At 40.9% G+C, this 24,120-nt stretch overlaps 1 protein-coding gene across 1 annotated transcript in view; it reads right to left on the reverse strand.

The window, feature by feature from the left end:
- gfra4b (GDNF family receptor alpha 4b) overlaps positions 1-9,282 on the reverse strand; it is a 77,503-nt gene extending 68,221 nt beyond the window's left edge. The window contains exon 1 of the mRNA XM_033632631.2: positions 8,860-9,282. Coding sequence (XP_033488522.1) covers positions 8,860-8,902 — 43 coding nt within the window. The 5' untranslated portion in view covers positions 8,903-9,282. The remainder of the gene's footprint in view (positions 1-8,859) is intronic.
- Between the last annotated feature and the right edge of the window lie 14,838 nt (positions 9,283-24,120).

A 24,120-nucleotide genomic window follows, 5' to 3' on the forward strand; every position in this document is an offset into this window, starting at 1 on the left:
TAATTCCCCTTCATTAGATTTTCCTCAAAAACATATTTGCAGTGTCAAATCAGTTGTATATGAACATAATTCTTAGGACACAGGGCTGCATAGAGGCGTTTAATATATTTAGTTCATCCTCATTGATATAAACTGCCAACTGAGAGTAGCTCGATCAAGTTTATTTTTCATATTTGTTGATTTGACTGCTTGTGCCTTTTAAATTTACAATTACAGGGAGAATATACCTTTTTTCTTACCACTCAGTAAAACACTCTCTAGGCTATGTTAGAAATTAATTGGAGAATGTGCAGACAGTACCAATCGAGTTCTGCATTTTCTCCAGCCTGATAATCACACTGCTTTGCCATTTTGTTTCACTTCATTTGTTTAAATCCGTGAACACCTCAGAGATGTGGGTGGCGATGGAGAGTCTGGAGCCAGGCTGAATTTTCCCTACAATCAGTACCAAATTATATAGTGTGTTTCCAGGACACAGCTCCTTGGGAACAGGTATTAAACGTTGTCTCTTTCTCTCCTGGCACATATTTGGAAACCACGAAATGCCCTGAAATCATGATATGTCACCCTCTTCTACATAAACCTCACAAACACACTTAAAAATGGCTGTAGAATGTCAGTTTTTGCATTATCGCCATAAAATGACATCAGTTTGTGCACAGTAACAAGTATATTGATTCTCCAATGCTAACACTGCAATGATCACCACTTCTAGATAAGCAGTGTGTAAGATTTAGGTTGATTTAGTGGCGTCTAACAGTGAGGACTGCAGATTTCAATCAGCTGAAAGTTTGAATTCCTTCAGTGTTTATTGTTCAGGAGGTTTTAAGCAGGAGCCAAATTATCCGCTGAAGTCTCTTCCTCTCCGAAACAATCAGACCTGGTGATTAAAACCGTTAAAAAAAAAAAAACACTGAATAAAGCCGTTTCACGTTACAAATCAATGTTTTTTCTACACTGTTTGGCATGTTGCAACCAGCCGCTGCTATGCGGGCTCACCTTATTTCTCTGATAACTTACTGTGTGCTCACCTTATTTCTGATCCAAACATTCAGGAGGTTTTTACCGTGAGCAGATTTATCTGCAGAGCTCTCCAAAGCAACAGACCGGTGATTTAAATAGGTAAAAACACTGAATAATGCAGTTTTGCGTAACAAATCAATGTTTTTTCTACACTGTTTGGCATGTCACAGACAGGCTGTTAGCCCAGCGCCTGCTCATATGTGCTCACTTTTTTTCCTCCGATAACTTAAGATCCAGACGTTCGGGAGGTCTTGTGGGAGGCAAATCATCTGCAGGTCTCTTCCTCTCCAGAACAAACAGACGAGGTGATTTAGACCAGTAAAAACACTGAATAAGGCCCTGATCACACAGAAAGTGTTTTAGCAGCTGGCACCTTTTTTGTTTTTGTTTTCAACGAGAATTAAGCTTTTTGCTTGCATTTTTTGCGCTGCCATGTGCCTCGCATTTTTGGGCTCTAGGCGCCTGCTGTTTTTTATAGAGCGCTCTGAACTCCTTGAGTTAAAAAAACTTCAAAGCGGAAAAACACCCCACATCATCTCTTTTTCGTCATCTTTTTTCCCATTGTCCAATCGGATGATTTGAGAGGCAAGCCTCACAACAACAATTTTACTGTTCGTAAACAGTGGAGGTGAAACTGGTGGCAGCGGGTCCTGGATACCCAGAGCTATATGGCCCGACAATTGACAGCAGGTTGTCAAACTGCCCCAGAGTCATCGTAAAATATGCCTGGAAACAGCCATCACGGAGGCGAAGCTCCTGGACCAACTGGTGGTACTCCCCGTGATCCACCCTCTTTCTTGGGGTCTGATGTACCCACACAGATCTCTGTTTCCCTGTGCCCAACAAACTATTTGCTGACAGCCTCTCACCCTCAACCAGAGCTACAGCAAGTACCCTCTGTCTGTCCATTTTAGGAACTCGATACTAATTACTGTTAAATAAGCAAACGTTTTATTCTCACTATTCAAAGAAAAAAGGCAGTGCAGCGTGCCTTGCATTTTGCAACCTGCAAAACACTTTCTGTGTGATTGGGCCTAAAGCAGTTTCACGAAACAAAAAGATCTTGGAGGGCCTGGTAACCACAGTGGCTGCCACATGAGCACAAATGGCCCATATCCAGAGTAAGTGTTTTATTTGTCCATTCTGGGCAACTGTAGAAACATGTTGGTGCATCATAGTGAACTCTGTAGACATGGACCTCCTTCTTACGTAGATATAAGCAGCTCATTCTACAGTAATGAAAACACAACTCTTATTTTCAGGTGATTACACACTAAAGAAGACATACTTACTATATTCGTTCCATTTTTGCCAATATATCTCAATCCTGCTCACTGGACTTTTAAGCACACACAATTATCACACAAGGATCATCTGGTTTAGCAGTGATGTGTAAGGAACTGAACAAAGTATTAACCCTGACAACAGGGAGTCTGAAGGTTTAAACACATCTTGTGTCATACATGGGTGATTGTAAGTGGTATTAACGTCTTGGTGCAACTCCTATAGTCAAGGTTACACTATCTCCTCTCACCAGTAATACCAACATTTTACTGGGACTGGAATGACTGACCTATCTGTCCCACATGAAGGAAGCAGCATGTGACGGGCTGTATGTCGTACTGCCTGCTTCAAATGAGATTCATGACAAATCCCCTACAAGAGGCCAGCCAATATGCTAGGTAATAGCATGCTTGGCAGTACTTATCTGTCTCCATTAAAGACACAGGTCATATCCTGCAATGTCAAAACCATTAAATCAAAAAATATAGCATGATAGTAGGCTGAAGCTGGGCGCTGTTGCAGCTCTGATTGAGGAAGTAGGTTAAAAGTACAAGAAGTCTGAAGATGAAGTTAAAAGCTATGACAGGACTCAATCAGCAAAATTTTAATCATTAAAGCTGTGGCTGGTTTTTCACTGCAACCAGTCCCAGTTTAAGTACCACTACAGATCACTACATGTGCTTTCAGTTTAACCCATTCATATTAAATGCAATCATCTTGCGCTACAATTGGGACTTGATATAAAATGGTCGTGACATGACTGTGACATCCTTTTTACCATTTTGAGTTAATACTGCAGGAAATTGCTTATTTAACATTAAAAAAGACTTACACTGCACAACTGTGCTTAATTCTATATAATTTAGAGTCTCTAGGTGGATGTGTCAAAGTGAGGCCCGTTGCACATTTATCATGCAGATAAGATCAAAGCTTGGACAGTCAACTACTTGCCTGGGATTCATTCTTATTACTCATAACAGTGGAGGCAACAGTGATTCAGTTTGAACTCCTCTGAATGCACAAGCTGACCCGCTGCTTGATTAATGTCTTCTTCAGGACCTGAACATCATCACTGCTCAAAGTTCGCGTCTCAGCTCAGACCAACACGCCAGTGAATCAGATCGGAGTCCTGCATAGGTTTGATTTTCAAAACTGGAACCGCAACCTGCAATACCGCACCCACCTCATCACCGGCACATATCAACAATTAGTTCCACAACTTGACCTAACCCGCTGAAACAAAATTTGCAGCCCGTCCAGAAAGCACAAATGGTGCAAATAGTAACCACGCATTGTTCAAATAATTTGATTAGGTTGGAGCCTATCCCAGCTGACAGTGGGCGAGAGGCGGGGTACACCCTGGTCAGGTCAGCAGACTATCACAGGGCTGACACATAGAGACAGACAACCATTCACACTCACATTCACACCTACGGACAATTTAGAGTCACCAATTAACCTGCATGTCTTTGGACTGTGGGAGGAAGCTGGAATACCCAAGGATTAACATGAAAACATATTACTTTTTCTCATTTTATTTCTGATCCAGTTATTATCCAACACCCGTGATTCAACCCACATGTTTGTATTTTTCGCCCAGAACCAATCCCAGAAATAAAGCGAAGACAGAGTACCACATTTCAACTTTTTTTGCCGGTCTGATTCAGACTCTTGCAGGACTCTGAATCGGATACCTGAAGCTTTGTAAGTTCTCATGTGAGACACAGTGGCACGGGTCTTCAGAGATGGTGCTCAAGCTACAAGCATGCACACAGGTATTTATGCTCAATGTGTTGTTTGTTAGGACATGCTCCAAAATGCCAGGGGGCATAGAATCACAGTATTTTGTGAATAAGCAAGAACTCAATGAGTGTTACTGGAAGAACGTTACCGGGAAAGTAGGCTGTCTGACATACCGCAAAAAAAAAAAAAAGAAAAATTACAATTATTAGTGTTTTGTTTCTTTTGGTCGCCACTCTTTCCATGAGACTGTGTTTTAGCCATCTGTCACATTCTTCCACAACCTGTGGCAAAAGCCTCCTTTTTTCCCGCTGTGGTGGACTGTTTCTTTCCAATAAGTTAAGGCCAGTCGTCTGACCCTGTGGTCTCTCAGTGAAGAGCAGTCATAGAGAGGTTCACACAGGCAAACCTTCTCGGCCAGTCTTCCCTTGAAGGCGTCCATGTTGACTTGAAAAGGGCATCAGAGGCAGCTGGCACACGAAAAGGGTGATTACGTAATTGTCTGGAATGCCGGGACACTACGGCGAGCACAAACCATGCTTAATGAGCAAGGTTTAATAAACCAAGCTTGGTGTAGAAATACTGGTTGATTTACACTGATGGGTTTTGATTATTATTTTGTCCTCATGATCGTTAGAGCTGCAATTAAATTTTTTTGTGGTTTGTTTTTGATTAATCTGTCACTTTTTTTGATGATTTATCAGTTAGGCCAAAGAAAGATGGAGATATACTGTTTAAAACTGAGTTGGAGTGGAGATAATTCTTTGAATATTTCTAGTCTTCTCTTGTTTGCCTGTAGCTGCCAAGTCAGCATTAGTTGTAGCCTTGGCTATGTGTATTAGCCTCACCCTCTGCACTTTAGCCTGTGGTTTCTGCGGTGTACGATAGGTCAGAGTCTCTCGCTCGAAAAGTTAGAAAATGATCCATTGTGACTCACAAGAATGTTGACATACCAGTAGGGCTGGGCGGTATGGCCTAAAAACAATATCACGGTATTATTTTGGGGGGATGCGGTGACGGTATGATATCGCGGTATCGTCTTCTCTCTTTTTTTACACCTTAAATAAAACTATTTAGAAAGCCATACAAGTCTAGGATAGAAACTATTTATTGTCAGAAGTAAAACAGTTGCTAATCCATCTATTATTGTGTATAAAACGTTATATAATATGTTTAAACGGCAGTAGCTCAGTCCATAGGGACTTGGGTTGGGAACCGGAGGGTCGTCTGTTCAAGTCCCCTTCTGGACCAAAATATGGAGCGTGGACTGGTAGCTGGAGAGGTGCCAGTTCACCTCCTGGGCACTGCTGAGGTGCCCCTGAGCAAGGCACCGAACCCCCCAACTGCTCGGAGCGCCTGTCATGGGCAACCCACTCTGACATCTCTCCACTTAGTGCATGTATAGGTCCAGTTTGTTCATGTGTGTGTTCGGACCTGTGTGTAATTGACAACAGAGTGAAAAATTGAATTTCCCCTTGGGGATTAATAAAGTATATAAGATTTAAAAAATAAATAAATAAATAAATAAATTTAAACGTAAGAGGGAGGGCCGGCGGCTCCCGGGCCCCTTTCTCCCGTGGGCCTGGGTTTGGGGCAGTCAGCCAGGCTACCTCCATCACGTAGCGAGGGAGGTGCATGAGGCCGGCCGGCCGGCCCCGTTCTGCCGCCATAGCCGGAGTACTGCGGTATGATGGTAACCACAAAAGCAGTACCGCGCCTCATGTTTACTGCAGTAAGTTACCATCACCGCGAATACTGCCCAGCCCTACATACCAGTAATAATAAAGTTTATTGGCTAGTAGGGGTGTGACGGTCCATCGATCTGGGTTGATATATCGATTCAATGATCAGCAATCCAATCACATCAATGCAAAGTGAAAACATTGATCTGTATTGTCATCTTTAGGATATGCGTTGATTTTGAAAGTCTGTGTCACCGTCAAACGGCAGCCAAGAGAAAGATGATGAGGATAATGTTATTAATTCGAGAATAAATCAGCTTAGTGGAAATATTTGGGATTTTGGAGAAAATACGGGTCAACAGACAGAGCACAAGGTGTATGTCAATGCTGTTACGAGATAAAACACAATGTTTCTGCCTGGACGGCATCTCATTCTGCTAACTTCTCACCAACGTTCGGCTGAAAAAACGTGCATGCAGGCTGAAATTCAAACATGCTGTTCTGTCAGGAGATGTAGTGAGTCAAACCAACGGTGAGTAAGAAAAATAATAAAGTTACATATAATTGTTTAAGGTCTGGGTAGAGGGGAGAAAGTCTGCTAGCCACTAGGCTAATTTATGCAGTGTAAACATGCTAAAGCTAATAATGGTGACCAGCAATAAACAACTGTTCTGTCTCTGAACCTTGAGAGTTATTACTGAGCTGAATTTGACACTTCTGTTAAATGATGTTGTTGTTAATCCATGTTTTATGGCTGTTGGCTTACAACCTTCAGGGCTTTAAGCCAGATGGCTCTTAAGTTTTAAGAAAAAGATGATGGTTTGGGTAAAAATGAAAAGATGTTTTTCAAAACGGTCTCTCTGGCAGAAAGCGCTGAAGGTTAAATTATCCCATGTGCTGTTTAATTTATGTTAGTGAACTTTACTGTTTCAAAAGAAAGGGGTGGCAATTTCTTTTGAAGTGATTGTGTGAAATAGGCAGGTAATATCGTCTCATATCGATCGCAGGCTCCCTGCAGGCATCGAATCAAATATGCCAAATATTGTATCACTGTCCAAAGAATCGATACAATATCGTATCGTGATGAAACTGGTGATTTACACCCCTGTTGGCCAGTATGTGAAAAAAGGTGGTGCACAGTGATATAGCATTAGCTAGTTCACATGATTGCACAAGGATTAAGGGGTAACAGTTACCCTATCATTAATGTTGGGTTTTATTAATAGACCAATTTATCTATTACTAAGTTATAATGAAATGCTCATTCTAAGCTAATGAAAACACAGTTATCTTTAGATTCAGGTGATTATAGATTAATGAGTATATAGTTAGGTATATTATTTCTTCTGTCAGTATTTCCTCCTAAACCCTACACACTGCACCTTTAACTGTTTTTGGATACTAACAAAAATAGAACCCAAGATTTACTGGCATTTCTTCTGAAAATTGAACATAGTCTGGCTCTGTGTTTGAAAAGTAAATGGTGGGCACAAATAACTACACAGAAAATGTTTCACTGTTGCAGAATGATTTTCGCCCAACAAAGACAGGCAACAAAAGCCAAGAAGTCCAACAATTCTGAGCCCTAATGGCCACTACTCCCAGCAGAGAAATACAGCTCCTGGTGTTTGCTGTAAGAGCTCTTTCTGGAAAGCTGCTGTGATTCTGAGATCCTTCTGTGTTGGCCTGCAGGTATCTGGAGCAGTTAGGGGAGCTGGGTAATGTGTGAGCCTGGTTTTCTGTCCACATTAAGTCTGGGAAGTCACAGAATATGGCCAGAAAGCCACATAAATAGGTTGAGTCATCCAAACAGTTTGTGACCTTTTTGCAGTTTGGTGTTGGCTAATTGATTTGAGCAGATGGCTAAAACCGGCTAGAATCAGCATCCTTACAAAAAAAATGTATTTGTAGAATAAAATTCAGTTCATTAGTAATTAATCCCGAGTACAGCCATACTTTTTCATTACATACATTTAAATATGAGGGTTTGCAAAAACAAGTAGAGGCATATGGCTGCAGAGCTCAACTGTCCCTGTTTGTTTCTAATCAGCCATTACCAGCCGAATAAATGTGTGACCGTCAAACGTCATTACAGAGAGAAAAGCTGATTCAAAAAGCAAACTGCATTCTTTTCCCATTCAGTATTTCTTCCTGGCATCTCCATTCATTTCTCTAATGAAGACCTCCAAAGAGGATATTAATAATGAATAAAGGGGTGAAATATAATGCATCTTTCTCCCCTTTGTGAAGCAGGAAAGCTGGTGCCAATTAAAAAGAGAATAATCATCTCGGGTGCCATGGTCATCAGTGGGTATAATTATATTAGTTACAGTCAGCACTGTGGCAGCAGGATTGAGATTGACACATTTTGTGGAGGGTGACAAAGAGACACTGTGAGCCAACAACATGCAGCTCTCCTCTCTCAGGACTGTGGATTGTTGCCACAAAAATCAATATTCCAGCTTTGCTCAATTACATGGAGAGCAGGTAGCCCAGTGACACTGCAATGACTGATGTACTGCTGGGGATGGTCACTTTCAGAGGATCTGCCAGATTAAAGCAACTCTGGTGTTAAACTTTTAATGCATATAGGAGATCCAATTTGGTGTAAAGCCACTGAATACTATGCAAACATGATGCAAACATATATAATTAATATAAATGTGGACATGGGACATACTGTAGGCTTCTGCAGGGAGTAAATACGCACAACTAAGCCAGAAATATAATCCACACACTGACCCATGGGGAAAAGGAGCGTTCTTGTGCAAATTTAATATGCGCACACACTGAAACACACGTTCAGACGCACACGTGCACACGTTTAAGCACGTGCGCGTATGCGTAACGCTCCTTTTTTTGCATAACACACACAATGCTGTACAACCCTGCTGATCTCTGACAATAAAGTCATGCACTTAAATTATTATTAAGTAATTAAATTGTCACACATTTACGTTATGAATTAAAATACGCAGCAGGCAGCCAAAAAATTAAAGGAAGGCACGAGCGACAAACTCCTATTTGATTAATTTGAGTCAACTCGTAATGGAGCAGGTTTCCCTCCCCAGCTGGAGACACATCAGTCCAACATTTGGTATATATATTTTTAATGACAATCTTTACTTACCTAAAGTTATGAGATGAAACAGATAAACTCCCCACAGATCCATCTCTTTGTGAAACGAGAATCTCAGATAACGCGTCGGACCTACACGTACAGCTGCCTGATTACACGACAAGAAGAGGATATCCTGTTCTGCATGCGGAGATCATTATTGTCACAAATGTCTTGGAAATGTAAAAAAAAAAAATCCTCAAATCGTCTTTTCTTAAAGCTTGTTGTTGCTGTGTTTTTATTTTTCTTAGAATCCCATCAGTTTCTTCCAAGACGCTGTCACTGTCGCGCTTTTGCGCAAAGCCACAGCCATGCGTAATAATGCGAGTGAAAGTTGTCCTGTGCGCTGTACGGTCCGGTATTGTGAGGGAGAGAGCCTTCTGTTGCGCGTCGAGGTGGTCGCACAAGTCCTTGAGTCCGCTGCTGAAGAGATGCTGACTGCTGCCGGGAAGAAGCACAGCCAAGAGGGGGGGAGAGAGTGAGAAGTGTTTGTGCAGGAAAAGGGCATTAAACAGTCTGATTACACGGTCAGGGCTTCTGTGGCGTTAATAAAGTGTGACATAAGGTTAATTCAGCAACAGAAACACTGTTACAATATTCCTACAGGGACCCATAGTGTGGCTGTGTGTAGTTTATAATGATCTTAACCTGCTTTGTGGTATTTTTTATGATGATAGTGCTCCACATAGTATCTCCATATCATCTGAGTATTGTATCTCATTAATTTATTTTAGTATCACTAAAAAATTGTTTATTAGCTTAAAATATTTTCATTTTATACTGTACTTGATTTTTATGACAGTCTTGTGCTGGCTTGCCTTTCAGTAAATTGAGTCATTTAGCCGCTCATCATCAGCTCAAGGTCTAGCACTTGTCATTCAGTTTGCTTACATAATATAAATTATGAGTTTTTGTAGCAGAGAATTAATAAAAAGGCAGCAAGGGCAGTTAAAGGGAAGCGAGGTGGCAGTTTGAAGCAGAGTTGGAGTGCTGAAAACTGTATTTTATCTTATTTTATTTCAGGGTGCAGGGTGCATACATTCAGGGTAACTCTGGTGCAGGCTGGTTTTATTTATTTACAGTGTTGGGAGGGTTACTTTTAAAATGTAGTCCACATCAGATGTTGTATTTCATATATTTTCATGCCAAAGACACAAGACAGTTTCCTGGCTGTGCATCTCTTTTGCCATAGTCATGCAGCAGGTGCATTGCATGCACTTTTTTAAAAATCTGTTTATGGTAAATTTATGCCTAATATGTATTTTGCACTGTGTCCTAACAGCTAGCAAGTGTTGCTCTCCATCCATTCTAACGCCTCGTTTCCACTTACGTATGTGACTGGTGTCTGTAGATCCGTAAATATACAGATGATGCCTCTAGTGTCCAACGCAAGGAAGTGCATTTCTTTACAGATGGAAAGAAACCTGACAGAAACTACCAGTAGCCATGGGGGAGAGGCTAATTTTGTCCATTTTTCACCATCCAGTAGTTTGGAATATGCACTTTGAACATTACCGGGAAAAATCAGGACCTGCCATGTATGTGTTTTGTAAAATATTTCATTAAAAAGGTGTATGAGCAGCTGAATGAGTCATAATGATGTTCTGACCGTACTGTATGACCATATTTTAGCAGAATTATATTCCTCAGATTCACGGTACCTTGAAACTAGTTAAACAAGTCATTTTTACACAAAACTCACCTGAAAATCAACGCAGGCAACTGAACTGAAGAAAATAGCCTGTTAGCCAGTTAGCAGCCTGTTAGCTAAGCTAGCACATTGTCATACGGTCTCTCCAAAATCCACCGCAAAAGTTGAGGTTTTTTTTAACATACTCGAAGCAAATTCTGGACCGACATGTTACAGAGGGGAGGAGTCTTGCTAGCACATTGAATATCATTTAAATTCCCATAGGAATAAATGGACTTCCGGTTGCCTTGTCTGTGTATACATAGGTACGTGGAAACGAGGCGTAAATCCATTAAATATGCATTTCTGTTACATCATGTAAACAAACCACATAGGCTACCCATCCACTGCGTGCTGGACTGGAGATGTAGCCACTTAAAAATGGACAAGTACTTGCTGTGTTTCTAGGATTATACATTTTAAACAGAAAACACCTGTTTTATATTGTAATGTTTACTGGAAAGGACAACCAATTTAGCCAACAGCAAGTAGGTTGTTATCAGTGATGGTCGTTTTCCAGAACCTTTCGGCTCCCTGGCGATCATCCGTCCAGACAGCTGCCACCTTACTGGTTTTTGTAGTTAAATGAGGAGGTGTTGTGTGGATAACTCTTCATTTCAACTTCATGAATCAACTATTCTTTGTCCATTGTGGGGCTTTCAAAGCAAGCAACAGCAATAAATAGAAACAGGGTGTCCCACAAAAATGGCAGCATTGTTTCACTCACAGCCAGGAACATTTAATAAAAAAAACAATGCAGTCAAACTGATGCTGGCTCGCATCATATTCCATTGGGATAAAGCAAATAAAGTAATTCCTTCAATCATCTTTCTCAAAGACTAACTGTACTCAGAATACCACCAATTTAACCTTTCCAACATTTAGGTTTTTTTTAAACACCCAACACCATTCCGTTTCTCCTCGACCCCTTTTATTTATTCCTCCGTGGTGAAATGTCACTATTTTGACTGAGGCCAGTCACGATCAAAAGTGCTACAAGCCTTAATCCGAGACCTACGTATTCACGATCAATGCTTTAGCCTTTATCCTCTCTAAAGGTTGTGACTTTGTGCTGATAGAGTGCTCCCAGAAAATCAAACAAAAGATTAATATCAATACAAGAAATAGCAGAACTCTCCGAGGAGGCAGATTTGGGGCACTCTCAACCAGAAACCTTTTTCATTTTCGGTTTCCTGTGCACAAAGTTTGAGAGCTCATAGTCCAAATTTGTGTCGACAGCATACCTCTAATGGGTTATGCAATAAAATACAGACAGACAGTGCGTCCTTTCCTGTAGATTCCTTCCTAAGTCAGGGAGCTTTAGCCAGTGAGCTGCCTAAATTGACCACATTTACTCTCAGCAGCTCTTAAATGAAAAAAATGACCACATTTGTTGTGTTTACAGCAGGAAAAGACTCTTGGGAACATCAGCCTCTGTGTAGGTGAAAGTTTGTAAATACATTCTGTGTAAAAAGTAGATTGTTGTGTCCTCGGCTGCTTAAGGTTTTTCTTTTGTTCCATACAAAAGCAAAAACTCTTGGCCCCCACGGAGAGGTGGATCCAGTTCCTGGTCACCAGCGACTACTGATTTTCAGAGCTGTTCACTGTTTTGAAACAGACAGTTATTGATTCTTCAGTGTTCAGAATTCAACTTTCGCACCATCTGTTCATTTTATGGTTCAGAAGCTTCTTTTTGTTGGAAGAAAACATCGGTGGGTCAGGATGTGCATTTAGAGTTTGTTGACTCACCCCTTTAGTGCGTCTCCAAAACGGCAACAACAAATGGAGTTTCCAGATGATCCATGCAAACAAAGCTGGCAAGAAGCAGATAACAGGGGGTCACCATGTTGGATCAGCCATACCAGTGTGTGTGTGTGTGTGTGTGTGTGTGCTTTACTGCATGTGTGCATGTGTGTCTGTGAAGCAACAACAGGGGTCCAAAAGGATGATCCAGCTGTGTAGGAAAGACAGAATGAAGACCTCTGAAGAGCCATTCCAGCCTGCTGGTGTTATCTTTACTGCCATTCATGGCTGTTCTACTATACTGCTTTGCTGGACTTACAGGAGCTGGCAACATTTCCAGAGCTTTAGCTGTTTGAAGTTTTTATTTTATTTTATTTTATTTTTTTGCTGAGGCCTCAAATCGGAAAGACTGTAACTGTAAAATGTCTTTACGCCTCAACGATTGTAATTTTAACTCCCTAACAAGCTTGCAATGAGAATATTTGGAACAATACATTACCATCTCTATTGGGAGTTAGAGTGCTTAAACGTGGGGAAGATGGGCTCCGAGAATGCTTTATGAATCTTTAAAGAGCAACTCTGTGCCATAGGGAGCTTCGGGTAAAGTACATATTTGCAATGTGCATGTGCATTTGTAATTCAAATCAACATTAAATTTTGCAAGAATGGGAAAAGCCCCGTCAACGGTTTAGAGAGAATTAGAGAGAAAATGTTTATTTCCTTCTGAACCGTTAAAGTCTTTGGCTCCCTCCCAGTGGATTGTGGGTGCGGAGGGGTTTGTCTTTCTTACCCTCAAATTAACAAACAAACTAACGTGATCTGAATCACCTCAGCTGTGTTTTGTTCGGCAGAAATGTGGCTCTGACGTTTTTCTTGAGCCAAAGCCCTGCTCATAAAACTTGCTTATTTTGTCCTAAGGATATAACTGTCACTAGGTTGGGTATGTCTTACCTCTCTCACAATCTCTGAATATGGAGATTAGGTCCTGATTTAACATGGGAGATGGACAGCAGTCACTTCTTGCTTCAGGCAGAGGTGCATTGATTTCCTATCTTGGTGAGCCGGAGCAGTATGGACACGACATTAATGAGGGATTAGTTATTGTACCCATAATCATTGCTGTGTCAAAGCGCCAGAACTGAGTGATGAAGAGGGACTTTGTAAATATTTGTTGGAGCCATTTAACAGCAGCACTCGCTGCCAAATGCAGACTTCTAACTTCTGCATGACGGACCAAAGAATAGTGGCCTCATTTCCCTTTGCTTCAAAGTAGAGTTTTCCTATTTGATGCATGCCTATTTTTTGTCAGTTTGGTGGATTCTTTATTTTGTTCCTTTGGCATAGCCTCACAGGTGTTTTCATTTATTTTGCCTGATTAGACCTCTTTCAGTTTTAAGTTGCACGGAGCCAGGCGGGGATTTACATGAGGTCAACAAATGCCCTGTACCCTTTGTTTTTCCAGACATTATGACCCAGCGTGGTAGGAAAGACACAGGTGCAACTTATAACATTAACAATGGCTCTGTTCCATTAAAGTGTCTCAGTGAGCCATGCCAGTAATCTAGTTTGCCCAATCTTCAGGACTCTGAAAGCACACTATTGCAGTGTTCCCACTGAATTAGACTGTATGTGTGGCGGTAGCTGATTAGGGTGTGAAAGAAGGGAGATGAAGGTGGAGGGGAGAAGGGGTTCACCATATCAACCCTTTTGTTGCTGTCCTTACACAGGTTAGACCCAGTGCTTGATTGCTGGGTGTGCGGTTTCCATAGAAACACAGCTGGTTTCATGTAAAGTAGGTTGGAAAAACAATGGACAGTGGTTGTCCAATTCTTAAATTCAATCTGATGCTCCACAATAAAATGATAGTGCTGTTGTTCAGAGTGTTCTATTTGTACATGAATTAATGAACAAACACATTTCACTTCCACTGCTCCTGGCGCTCAGCAGCTCTGCTTTCTGTGCCCAGAGTACGCTGTGGCATTCAAATAATGGTGCTCTGAATAACCACATAGTACATTTCAACCGTGCTCCAAATTAATGCTTGCCGTGACTGTGATCACACCTAGAGTGAGAGACGCAGCTCCAAAAATAGAAAATCAGTGAAATTTAAAATTTAAAAAAAAAATCAATATGTCTCGGTGAATTTTGATATCATGGCGGGCTGCCACTATTAAGCAAATGTGTGGGAAAACTTATGTTATTAAAGGAGCTGTATAGACCGAATCAATATTTCTAAAAGATACAGACAGACAGCAAGCAGAGGGGTCATTTTTTGGATTGGTCAAAAATCTCACTGCAGCATTCTGAATTAACTGTAATTTTCCTAAAGAATTTTTAGGAAGACCAGTAAAAAGAGAGTTGCAGAGAGAGTTGCAGTAATCTAAATGACTTGTGGTAAAAGCACATATCAGCATTTCAGCATCACTGTGAGTTAAAAGTGGTTGAATTTTGTCAATTGTCATCAGATGTAAAAGGATGTTTTTGCAACCATGTTAAAATGACTAATGAAGTTAAGATCAGAGTCTAAAATCACTCCCAGATTTTAAATTACGTTTTAATCTGTTTGGACAGGTTTGCCAACACCGACTTTAGTCTCTGTCTCCCTGCCTTTGGACCTACGAGTAGAATTTCTGTTTTCTGTTCATTTGTTTCTAAAAAAATTTTACTCATCCAAATGCTGATGTCAGTTGAGTGGTTAAAAAGAGCATTTAAAGAACTGGGGTTAGGAAACAAAGATACAACAGAGATGTTGATGAGAGGGAGCATGTAGAAAGAAAAAAGAATAGGACCTAAAATCCTTCCTTGAGGAACACCATAGTCAATGTCAAATGTCTGAGACAAAAATCACCAAAACTAACAAAAAAACATTTCTTCCAAAAAAGTTTAAGCAAAACAAGTCAAGCACTTTGCCAGGGAGACTGCCCATTTCTCAAATCAGTTGATCATAATGCCATGATCAATCATATCAAAAGCAGAACTTAAATCTAACAAAAATTGTTAGATTGTTTGAATCTGTTTAAAATCTAAGGTCATTTACTACTTTAATAAAGCAGTAAATAGCAAGGTCTCTGATGTCCAGATCAGTCCAGATAAACTTGGTTCTGCCACTCTCTGTTGTGACCGGGGCTTTATAATGTTGTATGGCCTTAAAAACATGTCAATTATGCATTCTGTACACACCTACACACCCCTTCAAGGAGGTCTAATCACATAAAATGAGTGAAAACACCTGTATGGGTGTGTCTCTTTAAATACTGAGTTTGCCTTTAATTGATATTCTTCCTAAGAGCTACCAGTTAGTTTTTTAATTAGTTGTCTTAATTGTTTCTCTCCTTTATTTATTGCCATAATTTGAGATATCAGAGCCTTGCTGTCCTTCTTTCAAAAGAAGACGTTCACTGCCATTCATTCTTGTGCAGTATGGTAAACAAGTTTCACAGACTTGAACATTTCCCAGGCTGGATAATCCATCACAGTAAACATAAAGCCTTAATTTTAATGTTGCTTCACTTCCCAAGTTGAGAAATGTTGGCGTGCGTTATGTTACACTCGCACAGTAACTACTGTCAATCATCTGACAGTCACAGGAGGAAATGGAAAGACTGCAGCAAGAAGTAATCCCTGAAAAGCTTATAGATTATATACTCTTATCCATGTCATCATATTTGAGACATCTGTGTCGGCCATGACAGAAAAACAAGTAAATAACTCTTCTTTTAAGAAAGAAAGAAAGGTGGGTTAGATGAGTAGACGAGACTTCATGTTGCAGTGAGTAATAATGAGTCTGGTGACATGTGCTTCAGGACTTCATTCTACACCTCCAGATATTCACACAGTTGACTAAGAAGCAGGCCATACATACTGCTCCCAGGACAGTGACGTCATGTCTATAGATGATTGTGAACAGAGTGGTTGCTGTTCTGTGTGAACCCCTGGGACACTTCCTCTTTCTCTTTTCTTCTTGGCTCAGTGCAGGCCAATATGGAACAGAGTTTAAACAACTTACAAGAAGTTATTTTCCACACCAGAAGTGTCATTGTCTTGAATATTTGAAGGGGCTTAATACAGTTTAATAAAGCTTTAATTCCTGCAGGCCAGCCAATATTGGGTGGCAGCGGAGTGTCTTTTTAAACGTCAGGGGAGAAAATCTACCTTGTCATCTCCTGTGTTTGACGAAGAGGGACTCCAGTATTTGTCAAACGTGCGGGAGAGCTTGGGCGCATGCAGTCACGGCGATCTGAGAAGGGTGTTTCACAGCCAGTGGCATGCCAAATAGAGCAGTGCTCAAACGGTGCCAGACTGCATGGCGGGCACTCGCACAGACGGTGACTCCGTTACCTCTCACTACAACAGATGGTGTGTCTCATGCATACTGTGTGGAAGGTTATGTTACTACTCTGCGGATGCCTAGTTGTGTCTTAAACCTAATTTGGACCACACAGGCGCAGACACAAACAGACACACAGGCATGTATGCATGAAAAGACACAAACATGGAGAGGGAAGAGAGGGCGCTACTGAATTAATCAAGCAGCAAGTGTTGAAAAGATGATTGTAATAGTTTTATAATAGTAAGCACAGTGAAGATTGGCACCATATGCTGCAACACCAACGCAGTCACAAAGGTGTGGGTGTGTTGTTGTTTTTTTTTCCCAATCCTTCATTCCTGAATATAGGACACATGCATCTGCTCCTGGTTTGCTTCACTGCAGTGTATTCTCCTTTTTAAAACACCTTCCCTTCTCTTTCACCTCAGGGTTCAGCTATTATCACTCGTGTAATTAAAGATTAGTAGAGACTTAGAAAAAGAGCAGAAAGATCAGGTTACGGTGGCTGTGACAGATGTTAAATTCATGACATTTTTTCCCAGCAGAGGCTATTTATCTCTGTGGTAGGTTTAAGGGGGTGATAAGGTTATCCGTGAACATGTATCACTGATTTCCTGACACTCCTGGTGGCCAAAAACAATCAGATGGCACCTGGATAAACAGCTCTATGTTTTAAGATCCATAACTCATCCTCATTGAATTTGTGAATGTGAGTGCACACACCACAAATATGTGTGGGTGAGTGGATGAGTGTGTGCAGATTTCTTTGCGTGTGTGTTTATAAATGGCTACTTGGTCTTTTTCTCTGACACTTAGATGAGAATTTATGCTGTTCATCGCACATGTCTTTTTAAGCACCGAGCAGATGTTCGTGGGAAGTGATGCTGCAATTGAAAACCAGTTTGAAGCGCATTCTGCTCAGAGTTTAGATACTTGAAACTTTTAGAACATGGGACTCTGAATGCTCACATCACGATCATTTGTTTAACTGTTGGGATGCTCAGCAGCAAAATGCCTCGGTAAGTCAAATAAACTGATCCTATAAAAGTTTGTAAAAGGAAAAATGGCTGACATGTGAAATACTTGTTGCATGTTGCAATGCTCCATATTTCTTTAGTGATTACGATGCACAGAGAGAGCAGAGCTGATCACTCGGAAGCCCCTAAGGTATTACAGGTCACACAAAGATAAAGACCTGTGGGAATACAACAGAGCACTACTGGACCCCTTTAGACTGATAGTAGGAAGTGTCTGAACCCATCAAGACATTTTCTTGTGAGTTCAATAGTCTCATGTTGCCGTGGTCAGTCAAACCAATTGCCAGAATAAATGGTGATGATGTACGTTTCTGAAAAAAACATGGATATGTAACATCTGTATGTTTTATATGTAGCAACATTGCTATGTTTAATGTGTGGCTATGTTTAGGCACAAACATCCCTTGGTTAGGGTTAGAAAAAGGTCATGTTTTGGCTTAAAATACCTGTTTTTTTTTTGCCAAAACCACAGCTGGAAATGCCCTGATGCCTCGCTAAAAAACACCTAGTTTTGGTGCCAAAGCCACTGCTGAAATGCCCATATGTCACGCTAAAAAACAACTGGTTTTGGTGCCACAGTTGTGGCTGGAAATGCAGCAATATCCCACTAAAAAATACCTGATTTTGTCACCACAACCACTGCCGGAAATGCCCTGATGCCTCGCTAAAAAAACACCCAGTTTTGGTGCCACAGTTGCAGCTGGAAATGCAGCAGTGTCTCCCTAAAAATAATTGGTTTTGTCACCACAGCCACAGCTGGAAATGCAGCAATGTCTCGCCCAGTTTTGTCACCGCAGCTACTGCTGGAAATGCTCCAATGTCATGCTAAAAACACATGGTTTTGGTGCCACTATTGCAGCTGGAAATGCAGCAATAGCTCGCTTAAAACAACACCTGATTATGTCACCACAGTGACTGCTGGAAATGCCCTGATGTCTCGCAAAAACACAACCGGTTTTGTTGCCACAGTTGTGGCTCAAAATGCAGCAAGGTCTCCCTACAAAAAAAATGGTTTTGTCACCACAGCCACTGCTGGAAACGCCCTGATGTCTTGCTAAAAAACACCCTGTTTTGGTGCCACAATTGCAGCTGGAAATGTAGCAATGTCTTGCTAAAAATCACTGGGTTTTGTCACTACATCCACTGCTGGAAATTCCCCAATATCCCGCTAAAAAAACAACAACCCGGTTTTGGTGCAGCTGGAAGTGCACTGTGTCTTGCCATAAGTCACCCGGTTTTGTCACCACAGCCCTGATGTCTCACTAAAAAACAACCGATTTTGGTGCCACAGATGTGGCTTGAAATGCAGCAATATCCCACTAAAACCACCTGATTTTGTCACCACAACCTCTGCTGGAAATTCCCGGTTATCTCTCTAAAAAACTCCTGGTTTTGTTGTTTGTTGGTCTCAAACAGTGGTTCACTGGTGTCTGCTGCCTGGCAGCTGTCTCAATTAGATTTCACACCATCCACCATCCCTCCACCTCATGTTTTCAAAGTCGGCTCATACACATGTAATCTGAACTATGTCACTGTAGAAATGTTGATATGATACATATGAAACATACAACTGTTAGGCTGCATTTCTGTGTTTTGTGGAAATGTACAATGCCAACATGTCTTTCTGCTGATTGGGTTGAGTCAGTTGCAGCTTGTCAGTCTGGTACAAGTGAGACAATGTAATACAGTCCAGTAAATTCAGATGGAGTAACAGTTGTGTTGAAAGGTTTATCAGATGCCAAAATGCTCCATAGCTTTCTATGATCCTATGAAACAGGATTTTACAGCTCTGTATTGTTATCATGATGGCAACTAACTATTAGATCTTTCATCACATTTGCTGATAGGCTCCTTTTAAATGAATGAGAGTGCTACTTTTTTTCCATGCAGGTCTCAGATTTGCTCAAGAATGTGGTCTTAGGGTTAATTAAGTAACTATGTTAAGGTAATTACAGCAGATTGGTTAACACAAGACTGAGGGTCGAAAAGCTAACAGCCTCGAGAGACCGGGCTGATCATTACACTTAACCAGACTAAAGTGGTTTGAGCTGACTGACCAACTTCACCTCCTTAACCAACGCCTACCCTGACTGCATCACTCCAACAGCATGTAAATCTGTAAGAGCTTAGAAAATATAGACTTATAAAAATAGGCATTTCAGGTTGCGTGAAAGTAAAGGAGCTGGAGTGAAAGCCTACAGAGCTGTGCTGGCAGCAGTGAAAATGAAGTATTTCTGTTGTGGGAGATAGACAGCTCCAAAACCTGAGTGATATGAAGACAGCCGGTTCTGCCTTTAAAGGTCTGTGTTGTTATGAAAACTCCACAAAGAGCAGTTTCCAGTCAACATGCAGCTTTAATAATGTATTCTGGTATGACAGTGAGAGATGGAGCTCATTTGAGGCACATGTCTTTGTTATGAACCGTGTTTTAAGACTGACCTGACCTGGACAAGAGTTCATTGATGTGGTCCATGCTGGCTACGTGTGCAGGTCTCCTGGGAAAAAAACAATTAGCCAAATTAGAGGGCCAAATCTGGTGAGGGTAAAGGTCAAAAGGGGAGCCACTGCTGTTTTCTATGCTGCTTGTAAAGCAAACAGCTCAGCAGCAGTGTTATTTCTATGAGCCTAAAGTGGAAACCTATTACTTTGGCTGTTATCTCGCATATGAACATTAATGTTTTCACTTTATTTTGCTGTTGTCAGAGACCTACACCAGGACATATATTAATGTATACAAAAGTGCAAAAAAAAAAAAGCATGTGTTTCTGTTTCTGTTATAGTTCCACATGATTTCCATAATGTATTCAATCTCAAACTCTTTGAAGTCATCATCACTTTCATTTCTCCTCAAACAAGCTGAAGTAGCAATTTACCTTGTGTCTTTATTTAATAGGCTGCAGAGTGAGTGGTTGAAGTCGGGGCGCCTGTCTTCTGCAAGAAAATGAATTTGCAATTTGTAATGAGCCTCGCTTCCACCCAAGTAGTTATTCATGAAATTAGCTGTTTGGCAGTGTGGACGGATGCGACTGTTGAAATTCACACGGTGGTTTGCAAGCTGTCCTCATGCTGTTGTTGTTGTTGTGTTTTTTTCCTCCTGTTGGTATGATAATGCTGCTTGTCGATTCCTATTAACAGGGAATTAAGCAGCTGCTTGTTTCGAGTTGAGGAGGAGTTGTGACGGTATTTAGTGTGAGTTAAGATCACCGAGAGGCTGATTATTTGATGGTCTCCATATGTGATGATTAATTTCAGTAGTTTAAGCCATATGTAGGATGTATGTTATGGCAGCTTCTGTGACAGGTGGTAATTCACTCATTTGGCCCCAAGGCAAAGAGACATGATCCTTCTGCTCATGCACTATTCAGCCCTATAGGTTTTTCACAGTGCCTGGCATTGCTTATGCTGGCCTGAGGTTTCCATGAATATTGCAGTGTACTATGCTCTATGGTAAACTCCATGTTGTGTGCAGTGTATGGCGTTACTTCATGAATCAGAGACGAAGGAAGAGAAAGAGAGATACCTCACATTCAATGTGGATCAGATTAGGGAATCACCAATCACTTCTTCCTGGGTCAACTCAACATATTGACCATGCTGAGCACCAATCATATATATTTTTTGCTGATTCAAAGCAAGTTATTCAGCTTATTAAGCTTTAAGTTCTGCATGTTTCATCTGATGCATAAAAGTGGAACACATGTCATTGAATTAAACATTAGTTTTATCATTCTTTACGTAATTTTGCATAAATTTGCAGTGTTTTGATATTAATATTGGAAATACATTCTTATTTATTCAGCCATATCCCACAGCTCTAGATTAGGTTTACTGCAGTCTTTAGAAATGCTGAGTGACTTTAAAGTGGCAGTATAAATGATAGAGTTTCTGATTACATAAGGTTAATTTCTTATATTTATATCATCAACTGTGAACAGTAAAATTCGGCATGTTAATTTCACCCGCAGCACGGACATTCATTATAAGTTGCACACATCTTAGACACTCTAAACTAATACAGCCTCTCAATAAATGACCTGACAACAATAGAAGAAGTGCCATGATTTTAACTTTACTGTGTTCACTGCGGTGCTCTCATAAGCTGTCATTGTAAAACCTCTCACATAATGCGCAGCAAGCATTATAAATAATAAGGCAATCTTCTGTAGGTGTCATCCCCCCCTGCTTTAATAAATAACTGCTCCAACTACTGGTCCCCAGATCTCACAGAGCCCGCACTTCACAGTTAAGCTGGAAATAACTGCAATATAACACGCTTTACTGTTTGTCTCTTCACAAAGGATATTTAGATCTTTTTCCACTGTGATTAGGATTTATTAAACAGAGCCATGCGTACAGTACGCACAACTTTATAAATCTTATGAATGCAATGTGTTTGCATGTGTCTTTGTTTTTGTAAGTACACAGTTTTCGATGTGAATGTAGAGTTTAATATACAGTACAGGCCAAAAGTTTGGACACACCTTCTCATTCAATGCTTTTTCTTTATTTTCATGACTATTTACATTGTAGATTCTCACTGAAGGCATCAAAACTATGAATGAACACATGTGGAGTTATGTACTTAACAAAAAAAGGTGAAATAACTGAAAACATGTTTTATATTCTAGTTTCTTCAAAATAGCCACCCTTTGCTCTGATTACTGCTTTGCACACTCTTGGCATTCTCTCGATGAGCTTCAAGAGGTAGTCACCTGAAATGGTTTTCCAACAGTCTTGAAGGAGTTCCCAGAGGTGTTTAGCACTTGTTGGCCCCTTTGCCTTCACTCTGCGGTCCAGCTCACCCCAAACCATCTCGATTGGGTTCAGGTCCGGTGACTGTGGAGGCCAGGTCATCTGCCGCAGCACTCCATCACTCTCCTTCTTGGTCAAATAGCCCTTACACAGCCTGGAGGTGTGTTTGGGGTCATTGTCCTGTTGAAAAATAAATGATCGTCCAACTAAACGCAAACCGGATGGGATGGCATGTCGCTGCAGGATGCTGTGGTAGCCATGCTGGTTCAGTGTGCCTTCAATTTTGAATAAATCCCCAACAGTGTCACCAGCAGAACACCCCCACACCATCACACCTCCTCCGCAATGTTTCACAGTGGGAACCAGGCATGTGGAATCCATCCGTTCACCTTTTCTGCGTCTCACAAAGACACGGCGGTTGGAACCAAAGATCTCAAATTTGGACTCATCAGACCAAAGCACAGATTTCCACTGGTCTAATGTCCATTCCTTGTGTTTCTTGGCCCAAACAAATCTCTTCTGCTTGTTGCCTCTCCTTAGCAGTGGTTTCCTAGCAGCTATTTGACCATGAAGGCCTGATTGGCGCAGTCTCCTCTTAACAGTTGTTCTAGAGATGGGTCTGCTGCTAGAACTCTGTGTGGCATTCATCTGGTCTCTGATCTGAGCTGCTGTTAACTTGCGATTTCTGAGGCTGGTGACTCGGATGAACTTCTCCTCAGAAGCAGAGGTGACTCTTGGTCTTCCTTTCCTGGGTCGGTCCTCATGTGTGCCAGTTTGGTTGTAGCGCTTGATGGTTTTTGCGACTCCACTTGGGGACACATTTAAAGTTTTTGCAATTTTCCGGACTGACTGACCTTCATTTCTTAAAGTAATGATGGCCACTCGTTTTTCTTTAGTTAGCTGATTGGTTCTTGCCATAATATGAATTTTAACAGTTGTCCAATAGGGCTGTCGGCTGTGTATTAACCTGACTTCTGCACAACACAACTGATGGTCCCAACCCCATTGATAAAGCAAGAAATTCCACTAATTAACCCTGATAAGGCACACCTGTGAAGTGGAAACCATTTCAGGTGACTACCTCTTGAAGCTCATGGAGAGAATGCCAAGAGTGTGCAAAGCAGTAATCAGAGCAAAGGGTGGCTATTTTGAAGAAACTAGAATATAAAACATGTTTTCAGTTATTTCACCTTTTTTTGTTAAGTACATAACTCCACATGTGTTCATTCATAGTTTTGATGCCTTCAGTGAGAATCTACAATGTAAATAGTCATGAAAATAAAGAAAACGCATTGAATGAGAAGGTGTGTCCAAACTTTTGGCCTGTACTGTATCTGGCCCCTGCTGTGTGGAGCAGCAGTTTGAAAAGCTTTAATCAGCTAAGTGTACAGGAAGGTTGAGTCACAGTGACGTACTAAGGAAGTCCAACAGCCACATGCAAAATAATCTTGGATGACGCCTCTTTAAAGTAATGATGTAATGATTTTTTTGTCCATTTTGATTACTGGATATCTGGTTAGTTAAATGTCAAAGCACAGTGACAGCTGCAGGGACAGGAAATGGCTTTTATGTTAATTAGAGTATTTCACCCAATATGGTAATTATGTCATAGCTGGTCCTTAGAGAATTGAAGTTACACGTTTGTTTGTAAACTGTAAAAGCCCAGTAGTTATTGTGGTTGCAGCTGCATAAAAAACAAATGTAAGGGAACTTTATCAAAAATG

This window comes from Epinephelus lanceolatus, chromosome 7 (genome assembly GCF_041903045.1).
Source record: "Epinephelus lanceolatus isolate andai-2023 chromosome 7, ASM4190304v1, whole genome shotgun sequence".
NCBI lineage: Eukaryota > Metazoa > Chordata > Actinopteri > Perciformes > Serranidae > Epinephelus > Epinephelus lanceolatus.